A 20,871-nucleotide genomic window follows, 5' to 3' on the forward strand; every position below is an offset into this window, starting at 1 on the left:
CTGATGGCAATGTGAAAAGTGATGATGCATAAGATGGTACATAACTGCACTGAGCTTATTTACACTGACTGAGAATTTTGTTAAAACACAATTACAGTTCTATTTTAATAATAATAATACATTTTATTTATATATATATTATACATTGTACAATATATATACCCCCAGAGTTTGAAGAGCAGAGCCAGTCTATGTTAGCTTACCTCTCGCCGTGTTTTCTCTCCAGGTGCCTGGTGAACGTCCTCCCAGCAGTCCCCGTCAGAGTAGTTTTGCAAAATTTGCACACAGCAGAATGCTTCTTTGTTTGTGTTCTTGGACAGACAAACTCCTTATGGTCTGTGTATCCGAATTGTATCACTGCAGAATTCGCTGTCATTTTCAATCCGATGAGTATGTGGTGGATGATAAGTGCTGGTGAGTGAGAGGTCAGCTCTGGAAATTACGTTAGAGTGTAGGCAGCGCAAATGAGAAAAAATATGATTCTAAAATAGATGCATCTCATTGGTTGCATTTGAAGAAGGGCCCATAGTAGTAGCAGAATGACACAGCACCAGGACGATTTTGCCTGTTTTTGAAATCCCTTCGAGACCCTTATGTCCGAGACCGAGACCAAAGAGTGTCTCGAATACTACACTACTATTCATGTGTTAATAAGCCCACCTTTCTAATCAATTCTGTCAAGTTGAAAACATTTTCTAACAAATCTTAGTTGATAAAAAAAAAACAATCACTTATTTGCATAACAGCCATCAGATGGCAAAACATGTATATAACAGGATAACGTAATGAGGATACAGAAAAAAGGTAACTATTCCCTTACAGTAGGCTACATACATAAATAAATACATACTGTACATACATAAAGAGATTTAGTGATCTATAGTTTGATTTTTTAAATATATATATATATATATATATTTGTTATTAACCATTTTTAACCTCTGCAATATTTAACATCTTATATTGTCTTGGTTATTTGTTTTGCTCCCTTGTCTTTGTTTATACATATTGAAAAAAAATATGGAGTGAGAACTGGTAGATGGAGAGGTGCCAGTTCACCTCCTGGGCCCTGCCAAGGTGCCCTTGAGCAAGGCACCAAACCCCCAACTGCTCCCTGGCGCCGCCGAGACTGGTAGTCTGCATGTGCATAACCTACATAAAAACTGTATAGTGTGTCAAATTATGTGTGAACTAAAAATGCATGTGAATGTGTGCACCTAACTGTGTGGGGTCAATGTATCTATGCATGTAAAAACAGACTGAAAACTGAATTTAATTTATTAATAAAGGTTCATCTTAGAGGGTGCCTAAGATCTAGATTGACATTGCTATGACTGTTCTCTGTAATTGTGAAGACGACAACACATAACCAGTGATGTCAGTGTAAAGAAAACAATAGACATACATAATGCACAGTGTGTAGTAGAAGTACATCCAATTCATTTTTTTTTCATTTTCTAAACGAATCCGGATGTGACCTTGCTTGTCAATATTGCGTCACCACGTAAACGTATCTACGCTCTAGTGCTACGCGCTGGAGCTGGGTGTGAAGATGGCGGACGAGGAGGCCGAACAGGACCATAGTCCTGAGAACTGTGTCAGTGAAACGATCGGGGAACTCAGACTACGGTTGCAAAAACTGCAAGAAGTCTTGGTTAGAGACAGTGGAGATTCCTCAACCCAAACCTCTGCTGAATTTTGCCAAGAGTTTTGTACGGTAAGGTATTCCCCCATACATACTCAACGTTAGCCAACAACATAGCAATTAGCATTTTAGAATAAAGGTAACGTTTACGTCTGGATAATTCCAGGGATATGTTTGTTATGGTCACATAATAAATCCTTGTGCAGTGGGTTCACTTCGGTTAATCGTTGAGGAAGCAATTATAAAACGTTGACCAATCTATAAGGTTAAATAGATAAAACGCATTCAGTCTGCTGATATGGCAAGCTAAACTAGATTAGCTACTAGCACACGCTAGCTCAGGGCTGTATCTGCAGGAGGTAACTGAAGGATCCGTAGCCGTAATGTTATCGCCTCTAAATCCAGTCAAATGTGTGTAAAACTATCTAGGTCTGTCACAGACTGATTCCATCAGACCAATACTACCCCGTTCCTAAGCTTGGTTTAGGGTGATAGCGTTAACTATTCCCAGTTGTCAGCCAAAACACTTCTGCCTTGCAGTAGTGTTTTAGCTTCTAGCCCTGTATGTTTAGCAACATGCGCGTGCACGAGAGCATAATGTTGCTGGTTCTCTAGCTCTCGGGTAAGCATATTTAATTGGTCTTGCTTTGTTATTGCCTTTGTTGAAGCCAGCGCCCAATAATTTGTTGTAATAACAACTTTTACTTTAACTACCTTACACTAAATGTAGCGAATTGAAAATACCCTCACAGGAAAAGTGGTGTAATTGTTTTGATGTGTACGTGCCTAACAGAACGTACGCTTTTTGCAGAACTTGCACGACGTTTCACTCCAAAGTTGTATACCAAAACAATATCACCTAAATAAAAGCCAGTCTGCTTTGATCCCTGCAAACTGCCAGTTAGTAATTTGCAGGATTAACTTGCAGAGATGTGTTTAGCTTGTTGTGTGTTCCTATGAGAGTACTGGGAGGGCGGATCTGCACCATCTCCACTGACGGCTGGAATATGTCCATTGACAGAAACACACAATGTGAGAAACATTGTTGTGAATGGAACATTTGTAATGTGTAGTCTACAAAACTATTATTTAATCAACAAAAGACATGTTTTTTGTATACAAATGTGTCTATTTACAGGACCTGAGGTCAAAGCTTGTATAGGTTCAGGTTTCCTATTTAAACAAATACATCTTTGATACAGTTTTATCATTACATGTAAATAAATATTCTCAGGTGAAAGTATAATTACCTTTCTTAAGATCTACTATACATTTATTTTCCAAATATTTATTAAACAATAACACTCATTCACCTCGAGTATGCAAACCAGGTGATGCAAACTTTCACAGATTAACCTAGTACATATAAAATAACAGCACAAAATAACCTAAATATGTGCAAGTTACATCAATAACAAGAGGTCAGATTAAGTTACATTCCATTTTAAACGTGTTTTTTAATATTATTGACAGGGTAACCATTTAAAACTGAATTATTTAATGTAACATACAAAATATACTTATACATTAAGATGCTGACATTACTGTTTCCTGAAACAGTGGGGTATAAAAGCCAAGAAAGTTCTTACTTTTTCACAATTAAGAGCAGGAAATCATTTTGTTTATTTTAAGAGCAGTTGTCTGATCTCCAGCCAGTTCTAGAACGTTTAATTGAAACCTTTAACCAAAGACAGAATGATGAATGAGTGAGTATTGGCACAGCAGAATCATAAACAAAACAGCACTGAGAGCATTGGAGTCACACCTCCTCGATCAGTGGTCCAGAGCTCATTTCTTCTTAACAAGGGGGGTAACTTCACAAAAACGCGCCCTTTATCACGAGATGTTTTCTATCAACCATACCCAGGACTACAAACAAGCTCCACCAGGAAAGTGCTATGATGCAACGTATGTGGTAAACTACTCTTCCAGTCTTTGGGAGCCTTTAAAATGCTTTTTACATGCAATGGAAATATTCAAACTGCATCTCAAGCTGGACACAGTGAGACTTATGCCTTTTAATTTCTCAAAATATGCATGTGGACATGATACTGGGAAAGAGATTTCAAAGAGGATGCTGACTTTGCCTGAGATTGTCATGCAAGTTCTACAGTTTAGGGGCCCCTACCATCCTCGGTGATATTTCAAAACTTTGAAACAATTGGTAGGCCAGAAGTATCTGAAACAGCCTTCAGGGTCACAGGGAGTGACTCTGACATAGACAGGAGCCTGGTTTAAAAACAACAGAACTCTTTAAATAAATCCCAAAACTCGCAGTGAAGGACAGCAGGGTTTTAACGTGTCTGTTTAGCATATGTTTCCATAATCACGTATTGTTTGTTTTTTACGATAGTTAGTTGCATCTAATACATTTTCTTTGGTACATTTGGGAAGAAATCATTTAATTGCACAACAACATTTGATGAATAATACTTAAGAATGAAAAATAACCCTTTTTAAAGGCACTATACTTTCATTAGTTGGAAAAAAGTCACAATAAATCTATTTCCTCAATTCACAATATCTCTTATGAAAAGGCAATATTCAATATGGGCTCTATGAACATTAACTGGATCTTTTTCCCATTATGTTTTGACTTGAGTGTTTAAGAGGTATTAACAGGCCAGTGAAAGGCCCAGTAGTAGATGCTGTGGGTGGAAAATCCCAAGTGTGTCGGCTGAAGCCGGGAGCATTCTCTGTAAACGGAGCCGTTTCCCTTCCCTGCAGACACACAGTCTGACTGCGTTAGCTTTTCTGACCAAGGTCAGCATGCATTTGAATTATTTCCAATATGGTAATATGGAGGATTATTTAGTAACAGTGTATCTTTAATTTTCTCATAAGAATAAGCTAACCACTAAGGCTCCATTATTAGAAGCCTTGTATACTGAAAATGATAGATTGATGATCTTTGCGTCTCATCACCAACAATATCTAAACAAGCAATGTTTGTAAATGAATAAATTGTTTACCAAAGCAAACAGTTATTTATCTGGTCTTTTTTAGTTTTGCTCTCAAAGTGCATAAGCTTGATGCAATTATTTTTTTCAAAATGTAGCCTACAGAACCTAGAATGTATTTTTCATACTGCAATATAATAATACATGTCCAGTTCTATTCTAATATCATGCAGCTCTCATTTCTTTTAGCAGGAATATAGAACATCATTGTAGAGAAACCCGTGCTCTCTTTTTTTGAGTGCCCTGTCACAATGAATAAATCATCCTAATATTGACTGAAATATTGTGATTATGGTTTTGCAAAGACATGGTTTTGAATAGTTTTTTCCTTCTGATTCTGGATTTAAATTGAAAACCGGTAAATGTTTTCAGTGCAAACAGGATCTGTTAAAGTGTTATTTAGTGACTGACTGACTGTTCCCCCTCTGTAGACGCTGCTGGAGTATGCAGGCCGCTGGAGGATAGAGGAGGAGCCTTTGGCATTGGTGGAAGTGTACATAGTCGCTCTGCACAGTTACGCAAAAGCTTCTCCCTACCTCTCATTGGAGTGTGGAAATGTTCCTCTTGTGGTTGAGAAGCTTTCACTGTAAGTATAAAGATGTGATTAACTGCAGAAAAGATATAACCTAAGATCAATCATCAATATGCTGGATACAACCCTGTTTCATAAGCTACATTAGTTAATTCTATCAAAGTTTTGCTTCTCATGGTGAAAGTGCAGGCAAAAATGTCTATTATGTGCGTGTTGATTGCTCATGTGTCCTGCAGGAGTCTATTAGAGCTTTTGCTCTCACTGAAGACAGATGTTCCTGATGTCTTATGGCAAGAATTCAAGTCTTCAGTGCAGGTAAGGCAGAGTATTCTCCTTTGGATTTGCAGCCCATTAAAAAAGATCCACCCCTCAGCTTTTAAAATGTCCACAAACTGCATTGAAGGTATTTTCATTTAAGTAAGGACCTATGACTTTAACTAATTAGGTTTCCATAAACTTGCTTTTAAATTGCAACTCTACCAAAACCTTGACTGAGTAGACTTCAGAAATCGACTCACCTTCTGCATTGTGTCTGGAAGTCACAGAGTGTTCCTGTTGTGTGCAGTTTGCTTCCACTAAGCTGCAGGAGAAAGGAATCTCCCAGCTGTCCCTGCTCTCTGCTCTGGGCCAGTATGACGGTGTTTGGACCAACAGGACCCTGCAAGGAATTCTCTCCAAAGAAAACCTCCAGACTGAACAAGGTCAGCAAATGTTCTGGTTTTCAGACACCCCACAATAAAGAGTGTAGCGTTTCAATGTGCGTTTGATTTTGAGTATGTCGGATAATGGAGTGCAATAGGATCAGCTGTCATATTGTTCAGAACTGGAGCAAAGAGGGCACGGCCATGCTGAAACAATCTCTGCCCCCAGAATGATCCCCATGAACATGTTGCATTTTTTTATATTGCCTATTTTGATACAGCCAATAAAAACGTGCAAAAGGCAGCTCTGACAATTGACTTTACAACCTTAACGGGAGCAGGCTATTCCTCTGAAAACCGTTGTAGGTCTATACCTCATTTCCAGTCATATTTGGAGCCAATACATCTTTCATATGTCCCCTTACATTGCCAATAGACAGGAAATATGTAGAATCATGTTTTGTGTTGAGAATTAAAAAGAATATGATATAAGTTAGGACCGATTAGCTCCACTCGACCAGAGCTGATTGTATAATGGCATTTGATCTACTAAAATATAATACATTCAAGTTTTCGTTATTCCATTCTACAAGACTAGACTGTGTGAAAAGCAGGGATTAGTTATTGTATTATTCTATTTATCCAATAATGTTGAGCCTGAGTCCGGCCCATAACATGATATTCTGATTATAAAGTGATATGTGAGTATTACATTTTGTCATATGGGTACATTTAGATTTTTTGGAGTTAGTGACACAAACCACTGGGCAGTTGGAGACATCCACAAACAAGAACACACACACACACACACACACACACACACACACACACACACCTTAAAAAAAAGTTAAAGGGATGTACGGGGGGGGGGGAATGATAAAAAGAACACACCCTACTTTTTACTTTTACTTTCACATCTAAATAATTTAGATTCAGTTATAGATACAGCTTCATTATGAAAGTTGGTTGAGATTTGTTGATACACACCACCGATCTGTTGTATTCTGAGTCCCTCACAGCTTATAAAGCAACTTTGAGTCCCAGAAAAGCGCTATGAAAATATAATTTATTATTATTCATAGAGCACAACATTTTAAGAAAAACAACGGTTCCTAGATGGAACCTCTAAACCTTGATCTCAAGTTCACCATATTGATACATTCAACTTTAAAATATATAAAAGTATCTTCACAGGGTGCATGCCTCCGAATCCCCCTGGAGGGTCCCTGTCCCACACAATTCTTGGAGAAGAAATATTAGGTGAAGGGTAAAGTTGTGCACCTGTTGTGCACACTTTATTATTTTGGGTATTTTACCTCTGATAACAAGCGTGAAAATGTGTAAGAAGTGTGTAAACTTTATTTGACTGAGAGTAAATATTACAACTTCTCAAGATCAATCGAGCTATTCCACGTCACACTAAAAAATCTCAATAAACATGTCACTTATCCGTGTTCCTATTGTGTTTCAGTCGAGGAGTTCCTGGTGCAGGAGGGGCCGGTGCTGTTGGAGATGAGGGTGAAGCAGCTGATGAAGGATGCTGAGCTGGAGAAGGCTGCACTGCTGGCACAGACGTGCTCCAAGTCCTCAGCCTTCCAAGGGAAGGGAACTTTCAAGCAGATGTACCTCGTCTGCCTCTGTGCTACCTCAGAACAAGAGAAGCTGATGGAAGAGGTGAGGGCAGCTGTCATTAAGTGTAAAGATTGCATTTGTATATGAGGAAAATAAATGCACCAGAAAAAGATCAGTCCGTTGTGTAAGAAGGATGTAATCCCATCACATATACACACTTGTGCAGCATACCCTCGTGCAGTTCACACTTTATTTTTTCTCTCAAGTAGTTTACAATCAGCAAACGGCACCAGCTCCCTTTTTTCATTTTTACATGGTCACTTTATTTTAATTTGTAATAGACTGGTGTACTTATCTGCTATTTTATTTTTTACTTTTTGTTATTAATAACACATTAATACTAATCTAATTAAAACATTGTCATACTTTCTTTACTTTGTGTTCACCATACTTCTGCTTCTGTAATAATGTACATTTCCCAATTGCCGCACAAATAAAGGAATTCTGTTTCTGGTTGTAGAGGTTTGCATTTTATATGATATGAGTTGAATACATTCGGATTTACTACTATTGGTTTAGAAAAATATCTGAGGCTGAATCTTGCGGGTGTTTCCTTAAGTCGACATATTGCACCTAGTTTTTCAGTGAACCCTTCTTACTGTATACATTGTTTTTATCCGTGCAGCTATCGAAAGAGGATTGCCGCGATGCATTAGAGATGATCTGCAACCTGGAGTCAGACGGAGACGAGAGGGCCGCTCTCAGCCTGTGCTCGGCCTTCCTGACCCGCCAACTTCTCCAAGGAGACACGTACTGTGCTTGGTAAGGAAACACAAGCCAGAACTTCAATCTTCAGTCTAACAAGGCTGCTTTTTATTTATACATACATACATACATACATACATACATACATACATACATACATACATACATACATACACAATATAAATAAAGCTGTTATTTAGTTTATACAGTGTTTTATTGCAACAAAATATGCTCTTTTGTAATGTTACTAGAGTAAGGTTATAAATGTTTAAAATGTTGACAGTGTTTGTCTGGAATATTTCAGTGTGAAATGGACCAATATTAACTGCCGCATAATTAGTATATTTTGTTGTTAATCCATACTGAGTGTCCTTAGCTAGTGTGGCATTGTGTTTTGTATAGTAAATAAATGTGGTCACAGACAATCATTAGTCATTTTGAAACGGATTCTTTCAAACCAGGGAGCTCACTCTGTTTTGGAGCAAGCTGTTGAAGAGATTGGAGCCGTCGGAGCAGGCCTTCCTCGACCGATGTCGCCAGATGTCCTTACTTTCCAAAAATGTTTTCCACATCCTGTTCCTCATCAAGGTCATCCAATCAGAGGTGAGTAAGTCATCAGCTGTTGTGGTTTTACAAGAGAGGTTGGCATTACCCTTTAACTTTCATGTTTTATTGTTCTCCCCCACACAGTTTTCCAATGCATTTTAAAGCAACATGTTTAGTATAAAATACCAGTTTGATGTGAAGAAATTCCAACTGCATGAATACAAAATCATGATAATTTACTTCCCTGTCCCCTTTGTATAATCCATAAGTTTTAAGCCTTTCCAAAATGCTGTGGTTAGCATCCTGTTTTGAAACTATGTTTGCTTACATCAGGCCTAGGCGATGCAACAAAAAAGCTCAAGGGATGGCAAATATAAAGTTTATGACTGTTTTTATTCTGCTTTACTTAGTACAGCATTATCAGTTTCTCTGTTTTTTATTATTTATTGGTATGTCTTTGAGTTGTTTTTATTGTGTTTGGTAAACTACTGACAACATTTCTCTCAGCTGGAATTCAGCAGACACTGGAATGGCTTCCATACACGTAGAGATAAAGATTTAAGAAAAAGTTGGAGTGGTCTCTTAATTTTTTCCAGAGCTGTATACAGTGGTATGCAAAAGTTTGGGCACCCCTTAGGAAAACCACTGCATCAGTTTGTCACTTGCTGAGCTTTTGAAGCAGCAACTTCATTTTAACATATGTTATACCTTATGGTAACAGAAACATCTCAGTAGTGAAATAACTTTTATTGGTCAAACAGAAACATGTTTATGTGCATTCAAACAAAAATAGGCATGTGCATAAATTTGGGCACCCCTAAGAAATAATTCCATTAATATTTAGTATTGCCTCCTTTTGCTGCAATAACGGCCTGTAGACGCCTCCTGTAGCCACAGACAAGTCCCTTAAGCCTGGCAGGTGGTATTTTGGCCCATTCTTCCACACAAAACGTCTCCAGTTCAGTCAGGTTTCTTGGCCTCCGTGCATGGACAGCCTTCTTCAAATAAATCCATACATTTTCAATGATGTTAAGGTCTGGGGACTGGGATGGCCATTCCAGAACATTGTACCTGTGCTTCTGCATGAATTCCTTGGTGGATTTTGATCGGTGCTTAGGATCATTGTCCTGCTGAAAAATCCAACCCCGGCGTAGCTTCAACTTTGTGACTGACTCTAGAACATTCTTGTCAAGAATCTCCTGGTACTGTAAGGAATTCATGTGGCCCTCAACTTTAACAAGTTTTCCAGTACCTGTGCTAGCCACACAGCCCCATAACATGATAGATCCTCCACCAAATTTTACAGTGGGCAACAAGTTCTTTTCATTGAATGCAGTGTGTTTTTTTCGCCATGCATACCTGTTCATGTTATGACCAAATAACTCAATCTTGGTCTCATCTGACCACAGTATTTTGTTCCAAAATGCTTCTGGCTTGTCCAGATGTGCTTTTGCATACCTCATGCGACTCTTCTTGTGATTAACACTCAGGAAAGGCTTTTTGCACATCACCCTTCCAATGAGCTCTTCCTGGTGCAAAGTACGCTGGATTGTGGAACGGTGAACAACTACACCATCAGCAGCCAGATGTTGTTGTAGTTCTCTGGAGGTGGTCTGTGGCTTCTCTGTGACCATTTTCACCATCCTTCGCCTGTGCCTTTCCCCTATTTTTGTCGGCCTACCACATCTTTCCTTCACACGGACTGTTCCTGTGGCCTTCCATTTCACAACTACGTTTCTGACTGTGGAGACAGACAGTTTAAACCTGTCAGATAATTTTTTGTACCCTTCTCCTAATTTATAATGTTGGATTATCTTAGCTTTCAGGTCAGTGGAGAGTTGTTTTGAGGTCCCCATCTTGCCACTCCCTAAGAAAGAACCTAGGCCAGGCACAGCCAGCTATTACCTACAGTGGGGCAAAAAAGTATTTAGTCAGCCACCAATTGTGCAAGTTCTCCCATTTAAAAAGATGAGAGAGGCCTGTAATTTTTATCATAGGTATACCTCAACTATGAGAGACAGAATGAGAAAAGAAAATCCAGGAAATCACATTGTAGGATTTTTAAAGAATTAATTTTCAAATTGTTGAGGAAAATAAGTATTTGGTCAATAACAAAAGTTCATCTCAATACTTTGTTGTATACCCTTTGTTGGCAATGACAGAGGTCAAACGTTTTCTGTAAGTCTTCACAAGGTTTTCACACACTGTTGCTGGTATTTTGGCCCATTCTTCCATGCAGATCTCCTCTAAAGCAGTGATGTTTTGGGGCTGTCGCTGGGAAACACGGACTTTCAACTCCCTCCAAAGATTTTCTATGGGGTTGAGATCTGGAGACTGGCTAGGCCACTCCAGGACCTTGAAATGCTTCTTACGAAGCCACTCCTTCGTTGCCCTGGCGGTGTGTTTGGGATCATTGTCATGCTGAAAGACCCAGCCACGCTTCATCTTCAGTGCCCTTGCTGATGGAAGGAGGTTTTCACTCAAAATCTCACGATACATGGCCCCATTCATTCTTTCCTTTACACGGATCAGTCGTCCTGGTCCCTTTGCAGAAAAACAGCCCCAAAGCCTGATGTTTCCACCCCCATGCTTCACAGTAGGTATGGTGTTCTTTGGATGCAACTCTGCATTCTTTCTCCTCCAAACACGACAAGTTGAGTTTTTACCAAAAAGTTCTATTTTGGTTTCATCTGACCATATGACATTCTCCCAATCCTCTTCTGGATCATCCAAATGCCCTCTAGCGAACTTCAGACGGGCCTGGATATGTACTGGCTTAAGCAGGGGGACACGTCTGGAACGGCAGGATTTAAGTCCCTGGCGGCGTAGTGTGTTACTGATGGTAGCCTCTGTTACTTTGGTCCCAGCTCTCTGCAGGTCATTCACTAGGTCCCCCCGTGTGGTTCTGGGATTTTTGCTCACCGTTCTTGTGATCATTTTGACCCCACGGGGTGAGATCTTTTCCGAGAACCAGCACCTTATCGTGGTGGAGAGGTTTGTGTGCCCCGATGAACCTGGGGGCTGTGTTGTCTGGAACCTTGTGTTCCTGGTAGGGTCTCCCATGGCAAATTGGTCTCAGGTAAGGGGCCAGACTAAGATTGGTTCAAAAAGACTTCAAAAAGACCTCATGAATGAACATAATTGGAAGCGAGGATACCCGGCCCGGAGGAAGCCCGGGGTCCCCTTCTGGAGCCAGGCCCAGAAGGAGGACTCGTCAGCGAGCGTCTGGTGGCCGGGCTTGCCACGGAGCCCGGCCGGGCACAGCCCGAAAAAGCAACGTGGGCAACACCTCCGCTTCTCCGTCCCGCGGGCCCACCACCTACGGGAAACAACGATGGGGTCGGGTGCGCTGCCAGAAGGGTGGCAGTGAAAGCAGAGGGTCTCGACGGACCAGACTCAGGCGACAGAAGTTGGCTTTGGGGACGTGGAATGTCACCTCTCTGGGGGGGAAGGAGCCGGAGCTTGTGCGGGAGGTGGAGCCAGTCATTGGGGCTCTCTGCTGGAGCTGTTACCTCCGCGACCCTGACGGAAAAGCGGGAGAAGATGGATGGATGGATGGATGGGGTGAGATCTTGCGTGGAGCCCCAGATCGAGGGAGATTAGCAGTGGTCTTGTATGTCTTCCATTTTCTAATAATTGCTCCCACAGTTGATTTCTTCACACCAAGCTGCTTACCTATTGCAGATTCAGTTTTCCCAGCCTGGTGCAGGTCTACAATTTTGTCTCTGGTCTCCTTTGACAGCTCTTTGGTCTTGGCCATAGTGGAGTTTGGAGTATGACTGTTTGAGGTTGTGGACAGGTGTCTTTTATACTGATAACGAGTTCAAAAAGGTGCCATTAATACAGGTAATGAGTGGAGGACAGAGGAGCCTCTTAAAGAAGAAGTTACAGGTGTGTGAGAGCCAGAAATCTTGCTTGTTTGTAGGTGACCAAATACTTATTTTACCGAGGAATTTACCAATTAATTCATTAAAAATCAGACAATGTGATTTTCTGGATTGTTTCCCCCATTCTGTCTCTCATAGTTGAAGTGTACCTATGATAAAAATTACAGGCCTCTCTCATCTTTTTAAATGGGAGAACTTGCACAATTGGTGGCTGACTAAATACTTTTTTGCCCCACTGTATGTTAAATAGCCTTTTTCATGATTGGTTCCACCTGTCTTTGTAATTGAAGGTCTAATGAGCTAATCAAAGCAATTTTGTGCAGCAACCTGTCAGCTATAAATCCGTACAGGTGTTGAAATGAATGCTATTTATAAGGGTGCCCAAACTTTTGCACATCCCATTTTTTGCATTTTATTTTATTATAATAAAACTATGTAATGCTACCCTAAGAATTTTGGTCTGGAAAACACTAAAACGTCTACATCTTTGTAGGAAAACAAATGTTGTTGCTGTGATCTTCTATTATAAAGGAAAAGCAAATTGTCATGAAATCTCAGAGGGGTGCCCAAACTTTTGCATACCACTGTATATAGATATTTTATTTTTTGTTTCAACCATTTTACTCTGTAGCACTTTGAATTCTGTTTACTCAAAAAAGTATACGCTTAAATAAATAAATAACATTTGATTATTATTACGTTTTTGATACTGGCATTTGGTTCTGAGCCTATGGGTGAGGCTTGGATAGCACAGACTACAGTACAATATTCTGCGCTGAGTACTCCTTACATGTACTCAAAAGTCAAATGTGCAGATTTGCTATGTTCACTGCATTGAAAATTAATAATCACTCTGATTCAGAAAGTATTTGTTTATTATTAATGTTGAAATGTTGCCATACAGGTTAACCCTGAATGATTTAGTTTAAAGTGTTTCTCGTTTTGAAATGAATCATCTTAATTGACAGTGGTCCACATGTTGTCCAGCATTAAATAATCACTCTTCCTCTTCTTTTTTTTTTGTAGTTTGACAGCGTTGGACTTCCAGTGTGCATCGAGATGTGCATAAGGGCTCTGCGAATGGAATCTGATGACGGAAACACCAAGGCCACTGTGTGTAAAACTATTTCCTGCTTGCTTCCCGCTGACCTGGAAGTGAAGCGAGCCTGCCAGCTGACAGAGTTCCTCCTGGAGCCGACAGTGGATTCATACTATGCCGTGGAGACTCTTTACAATGAACCAGATCAAAAGGTAGAGGAAGAGAAAAGGCCCGTTCCAAACTCACTACGCTGCGAGCTCCTGCTAGTTTTCAAAACCCAGTGGCCTTTTGACCCGGAGTTCTGGGACTGGAAAACACTCAAGCGGCATTGTCTTGCACTCATGGGGGAAGAAGCTTCAATAGTATCATCCATAGACTTGTTAAATGATACAGAGGACCCTGAAGAAGAGGACGATTTCAGTCAGGGTTTTACGAATATCCCCGACCACTTAGTCAGTGGTACCTATGAACTGAAGGATGTGAAAGACAAGAAACAAAAAAAACGAGAGATGAAGAAACTGAGAGAAGAAGGCTTCATATCTGCCAGGTTCAGAAACTGGCAGGCGTATATGCAGTACTGTGTGCTATGTGACAAAGAGTTCCTCGGCCACAGGATCGTACGCCATGCACAAACTCATGTTAGCGGTGGAGTATACAGCTGCCCAATATGTGCTCAAACTTTTACCTCAAAAGACACATTGCTTCCCCACGTAACATCCCACGTGAAACAGTCGTGCAAGGAAAGGCTGACGGCCATGAAAACAACCAAGCAACTGGCTGACCCTAAAACGGCTGCCCCTGTTATTGCAGCATTACAGGCCAAGCCAGAACTCAAACTGAATGGTGGTTCCTTGAGGAAAAACGTGAGTTTGAACGCTAATGTCAGAGTGTCTAGGCCTTCCATAGAGGGCGATGAAAATGTATGCCCTGTTGGAAAATGTAAACGCAGCTTCAAATTTTTCAAAAATCTCATAGCACACGTCAGAGCTCACGGGGACAATGAGGAAGCTATGATTTTCCTCGAAATGCAGAGCAAAAAGGTTGTTTGCCAGTACTGCCGCCGCCACTTTGTTAATGTCACGCATCTTAATGACCATCTACAAGTCCACTGCGGTGTGAAGCCTTACATCTGTATTCAGTTGAACTGCAGGGCAAGTTTTCTGTCCAACACTGAACTCTTTGTACACAGGAAAATCCATTCTGTTTTTAAGGCCCGATGCATGTTTCCAGAGTGTGGAAAGATATTCAACGAGGCCTTTAAACTCTACGACCACGAGGCGCAGCATTATAAAACATTCACGTGTAAATTTGCGGATTGTGGAAAGGTGTTCCACTCGCGACAACAGCTGGACCTGCACCACGGGGCCCATGCCACTCACAAAGAGGAAAGTACGTCTCCTGAACGGATCTCACCGAGTACGGAGACTGGCCCTTCGCTCGTTGAGCAAATGCTTTCCAATAGCTCTCCCGTGAAGCAAGAGAATTCCCAAGAAGACTGGAACACAGAGAGTGCAGTTGATTCCAATAATGAAAGGCTGCCAGTTGCTATTGAGAGTTTAAAATCGTCAGAAGTTCCTGCGCAAACCTTAGGACTAAACACTGTAAAACACGAACCCACATATGTGCCAGTTTCCTCCACTAGTTACACACCGAGTTTGAATAATTCTGTGATTCAGCCTTTGAGTTCCCAATTGTCTGATCCTAAAGGACAAAGACATGGTTCGAGTGGCCATTCTTTTGACAGTATGAGACCACCCCAGCAGCATCAGCCAGTACCTCCATTTAAAGCTAATGTATTCTCGCAAGCCCCGCTACAGCCACGGCCACAAGTGTATCCCAGTCCTGTAAATTCAGCTTTCCAAACTGGCGGCAACTTAACATTGCACGTACAGCAAGGGACAATCTGTAGTAGCAACCTGTTAACATTAGCGCTGGCTGAAAAACCCATACAGCCAGCCATGTCCCAACCACTTCCTTCAACACTAGCCCCTCAGCCACTACCTGGGAACAGATCAGAGAGCTCTGTGACTTCCTCCACTAGCACAGGGCCCCTTCCAGGACAGAGAGAGCGCTTTCACTGTGCATTTGAAACATGTACAAGGCACTACAGCTCCCCAAAAAGTGTTGCCAAGCACATGAAAGCAGTTCACACGGAGTTCTATGAGAATTGGAAGAAAAATCGAACTAAAATCAAGATAACCTACACTGCGGCACCCAGCACATCATCTGTTGGACATCTCAGTTCATTTGTGCCAGTTCAGAACCAGCAGGGCAACGGAGGACCTGTTTTTGGGGTTCACAGGCAGAACGTTATCCGGTCACCTTCTTGTATTAATCTGGGTGCTCGCTTAAACTGCACTACTTTACACTCCCATTCCTCACCTGCTCAATACCAGAATGCTTCACTCCTAATGGAAAATGTTTTAAATCCTATTGTTGTCTCTCAGCTAAGAAGTGATACAAATCCAATAAGTGCACAGGCCCAGGTTGCAGTTAATCAAAATTGGAACTTAGTCCCTGGAACTAAAATTCCAAACTTCGGCTCCTCCCAAGTCTATCCCTCTAACACACAAGTGATGTCACAAGTCAATTCTACCAGTGCTGCTCTGTCTTTTAGTGTCCCATCCTGCTCCATAATTGGCTCCCCCATAAACAGAGCTGCACAGTTAATGCCGTCTCAACTTATGGAAAACGTGAAAAATGTCTCTAAACAAGCAGAGGACCTTATTTTGCCACATGCTTCACACATCTCTGGTTCCAGGACACCAGAACAAACTAAATCAATGCAGAACTATCTGCAGTCTCAATTTCCCTCTTTAGACAATGCAAGCCAAATCCACAGTAACAACCAACCTCAAAATGACATCGTCATCTCTGAAAACAATCCTGAAAATCCAAAGCGAGCCAGAAGGAGCAGAAGGACCAAATGGCCAGCTATTCTCAGAGATGGCAAATTTGTTTGTTGCAGGTGTTTTAGAGAATTCAATAGTCCAAAATCTCTCGGAGGCCATTTGTCCAAGCGTACAATCTGCAAACCATATGACGAGTCAGCGCTGAACACAGACCTGCCATCATCATTTCTTGACTTTCTCAATCAGCCACAGTCATCGTCCAGTCCCGCTGCTGTCTATCAAGAGACGCCTGCGCAGTCAGCAGCACATGTTCCAACAGCTGAAAAGGTCTACCCCGCCTCTACACATTCAAAAAGTACATTTTCTGAATATGAGAATGGTGTGTCAAATGATGACATTCTTAAGCAAATCAAAGCTGAATCCAATATGACAGATCTGTTTGTGAGCACTCCTGCTTCCCAGTCATTGTTTCAAAACTCTTGTGTGTCCTTTCCAGCGGGTGAACGCTTGCCAGGGAGCTCAGTCATACAGCACACAGAGAATATCCAGATGAAGCAAGAGGACAACTTGTTTAATGCAACCCATTATCCTGATGCATTTGCTGGAAGTGAATTCCCAGACCCATTCCTCTCTCAAATTCTCACAGAAAATGCTGACAAACCTGTTCATACACCAGATCCTAACTCAGTGATGAAAACGCTGTTACCTGATAGTCCGCTCAGTCCATCCACAAGCAGCAGGCAGGCTGAGACGCAAAGTAAGACAACTGATCAAGATATTAAAAAGAGACTGCGGGAGCAGATTTTAGCTGGCGACTTTCAACGCAGAAACACCATAGGCCATTCAATCAACACTGACACTAATGCTAACTCAAAGAGTCCCATGACTTTTGGCCCAATGTGCAATCCTTCTGATAATTATGGACTTAATCCAATGTTTTGCGATGCAAATAGTGACTCGGCTAGTCTAGGAGAAATCATGCTAGAGAACTGTACAATCATCCCAGGAACCACTGATGAAATCAAACAACTACTGAACACACAGAGCTTTAGTGGTTTCAGAGAGTCCTCCACACCTCAGCAGGAGGTACTAAACCCCACAAGCGGCGTTGCTAATTATGCAGATCTTGACCCAACACCGTTATCTGCGAACCAGTACCAGCAGATGACAGAAATTCAGGGTGCATTTGAAAAGCTCGACTTGATCAGAGATAAATCTAATCAGGTGTTGGCGCCAGTGAAACAATGTAGCAATATTAAAGTCAACACAGGATCCTCAACGGTCTTCGTCAAGCCTTTTGCTTGTGAGAATAAGCCCTGCACATTTAGCTCAATGTCAGGTGACGCGCTGTGGAGACACCTCTCCAAATCTCACAACTACACACTGGATATGGTGAATGTGGTTAAAAAGAGGTACGGCCAATATGCTCCTTTCAAGTGCCATTGTTGTCCAAAGAGATTCACTCGTAACTCAAACCTCCGCGCTCACTTCCAGTCGGTTCACAAGTTAACTCTTAAAGAAATCGCAGATCTAGATATGTTGCGCAGAGAGACCAAATCTGCCACATCTGCCACTGTTCAAACACATGTTTCTCCAGCAGCTCAAACCACAATGCCTCCTCATCAGCAGCTCACACCACAATGCCTCCTCATCCATCAGTGGAGAAAAGACCACCTCTGTATTCACTTAAAGATTCTGTGAAACTCAACACCCCATTAAAGGCATTTGTATCACTTACTAACATTAATGTAACTAATTTTAAATATCAAGATGACAACCGCTCCACAGTCATCCAACCCCTGCAAACTGCTCCCATCCACAATCAAGCAACGACCCCACCAGCAGACACTCAAACATCAGCCTTCCAGTCATTGCAAGCTGGGACAGCAGCACCACAGCTGCCAAATGATCCGCAAAGAAACTTGCCCAAGATGCCCACTCAACACCCACAAGTTCAACCCCGTTTGCCCAAAGTATCACCTCTTCTCACTCAGGCATTATCTGCCACGCCGCTAGCTAATGGGCCTCCATCGCTCGACAAACTGTCTGCTGTCAACAGGCCGTCAATCGTCAAGCCAACTATATACAGAACCAAGAAGACAAAAAAGAAAAAGCCCAAATCGGGGGATGCCATGAGTCCGTACAGACCATATTGCTGCGTTCATCAAGGTTGTGTGGCAGCCTTCACCATCCAGCACAATCTGATCCTCCACTACAGGGCTGTTCACCAGTCTGCTCTGTCAGCATTGGAGGTGAATAAAGAGCAGGACCAGAGTGAGGAACTGCAGGATTTAATGGATCTTGATGATGAGGAGGAGGAAGAGGAGGAGCAAGAGGAAGAGATCTCACACATGTCTGAATTCAGATGTCAAGTTAAAGACTGCTCCAGAGTTTTCCAAGAAGTGCCCCACCTTTTGCAGCATTATCTTCAGCTGCATGAGTTCAGCCTCGACAAGGTTGGCAACATCTTGTCCAATATCAAGCTCGGCAAGTTCACTTGTAGCCAACCAGAATGCACAGCAACATTCACCGCTTTCTGGAAGTATATCGCACACGTCAAAGAACAGCATAAAGATATGAAGTTGGCCAAACCTGATCCTAATGTCTCATTCAAATGTGAAGTTGAAGGCTGTGACCGCTCATATGCCACAAAGTCAAACCTGCTCAGACATGTCATGAAAAAGCATAATGACCTGTACCAGGATAACCTCAAGAATCAACAGATAAAGGAAGACGGGATGAAACGGAACTCTAAGACTCCGAGACTACATTACGAAATTACAAAGACCAGTAATGGGAAGGAAAACATTGAGAGCAATAAAAAGATCCTCCAGAGGGGGGGTGAGTCCAAGAGGGACAAGGCAAAAAGTAATCACTGGACTAAATATGGAAACCCCTCCTTGAAATCGAAAGTGGAAGCATCTTCAATGTGCACCAAGAGATTTCCCCTACAATACCCCTGTATGATTAAAGGCTGTGATTCAGTCATGAAATCAGAACGGAGCATACTAAAACATTACATGGGACACGGACTGTCAGAAAAGTATCTTGAACAGCAAAGGAGTCACTTCATATTCTGCAAAAAGTTTCCCAGGCAGAAGTGCCACTCCATCAGGAGTGACGATTCCAAATCAGACAACACCTCCGACCTGTCGGACATCGAGGGGACATCAGACACTGGCCTGGGCGTAGGGGAATATGGAAGTTCAAAGCCTGTACTACGCAAAAGGACCATCGCAGACTCCCCTGTTGCATTGTTCGACACAAAATTATCAACCGAGGAAAGTTCTGATGGCTCTGTGATGCTCAAACGCAAACGAGGTCGCCCACGTAAACTGGAGGGCAAGGCGGTGAAACGCAAGAAAATCCCCCGCACCACCAAGACTGAGGTACTTTACAGCAGAGACGATGAGTCAGACTCCTCTTGCCCCGCAGTGATGCATGACGAGACTGCTCCCCTGGCCTCTTTCAAACCGATGGGCTTTGAAATGTCTTTCCTAAAATTCCTGGAACAGTCAAAAAAAAGCAATCATCCCTTGTTGAGGAAGGTGGACGGTTCAGAGTCGTGCAGAAATACCTCCAGCACCTGCGTCAGGTTTAGCAACCGGCAGACTTTGAAATCACTTAGTAAGGTCAGAATTGTAATAGACGGGGCCTTTTCAGGGGTCTCTGACCTTATGTTGAAACAGCTGCAAGACATGCGGCCCACAGTGGTATTGTGAGAAAATAGCTGTTTTTTTTTGTGGGTTTTGTAAAGCAGAATCTCAGGAGTAGGATGAGTCAATCTGCTGCAGACTGCTGCCCGACATATTAGATATTTTCTACAAATCAAATAACAAATGTTTTTTTCAATGATACTGTATTATCTGTAAAATGTCTCTTTTTTTATGGAAAAAAAATATAGCATGTTTTTATTTATGGACTACTATGTCAAGAAGTTACCTGAAACTCAGACGACATTTGCTGTCTTAATGATCCCTGTGGGACTTCAGAAAAATAGACTCTGGAACGGATTGTATTGTTGTGTGTAGTTTGTGATTTGGAGATGTTGTTGTGTGTTGGTTAATAGTCTGATATCACCCACTGCCACCAGCAGTCCTGTTATTAAATGAACACTTTTCTACAACCAGTTTGACTGTTTTGTTTTTTTACTCATTTGCCATTTTGTTTGAAACACTGCAGCTTCAGGGATTCATTTAAGTTAGGATTACAAATGGTTATATTGGATCTCTTTTCTCATCAGTATTTTAAAGTTCTCCGTCAGTGTAAAGCAGTCATTTGTATTAGCTTGTTTTGCTTAGCAAAGGGTGAAAATCCTAACTCTAAAATCCCATTTATCAACACATTTGTCTCTCAAAAAAATCTAAAATGTTTTAAATCACTCTACTCAAAAACAATCATGTAATCCCAAAATGTGGAATAATCCCTTTAA

The 20,871-nt window shown here is 41.6% G+C and overlaps 1 protein-coding gene across 1 annotated transcript; it reads left to right on the forward strand.

The window, feature by feature from the left end:
• Positions 1-1,544: 1,544 nt before the first annotated feature.
• Positions 1,545-20,568, forward strand: znf292b (zinc finger protein 292b). The gene is given in 9 exon segments (XM_063901959.1): positions 1,545-1,717; positions 5,037-5,191; positions 5,374-5,452; positions 5,703-5,838; positions 7,250-7,452; positions 8,036-8,172; positions 8,577-8,718; positions 13,575-18,065; positions 18,068-20,568. Coding segments are annotated over 9 exon segments (7,602 nt in total). The 5' UTR covers positions 1,545-1,552; the 3' UTR covers positions 20,162-20,568.
• Positions 20,569-20,871: the final 303 nt, after the last annotated feature.

This window comes from Eleginops maclovinus, chromosome 15, assembly GCF_036324505.1.
Source record: "Eleginops maclovinus isolate JMC-PN-2008 ecotype Puerto Natales chromosome 15, JC_Emac_rtc_rv5, whole genome shotgun sequence".
Classification (NCBI taxonomy): domain Eukaryota; kingdom Metazoa; phylum Chordata; class Actinopteri; order Perciformes; family Eleginopidae; genus Eleginops; species Eleginops maclovinus.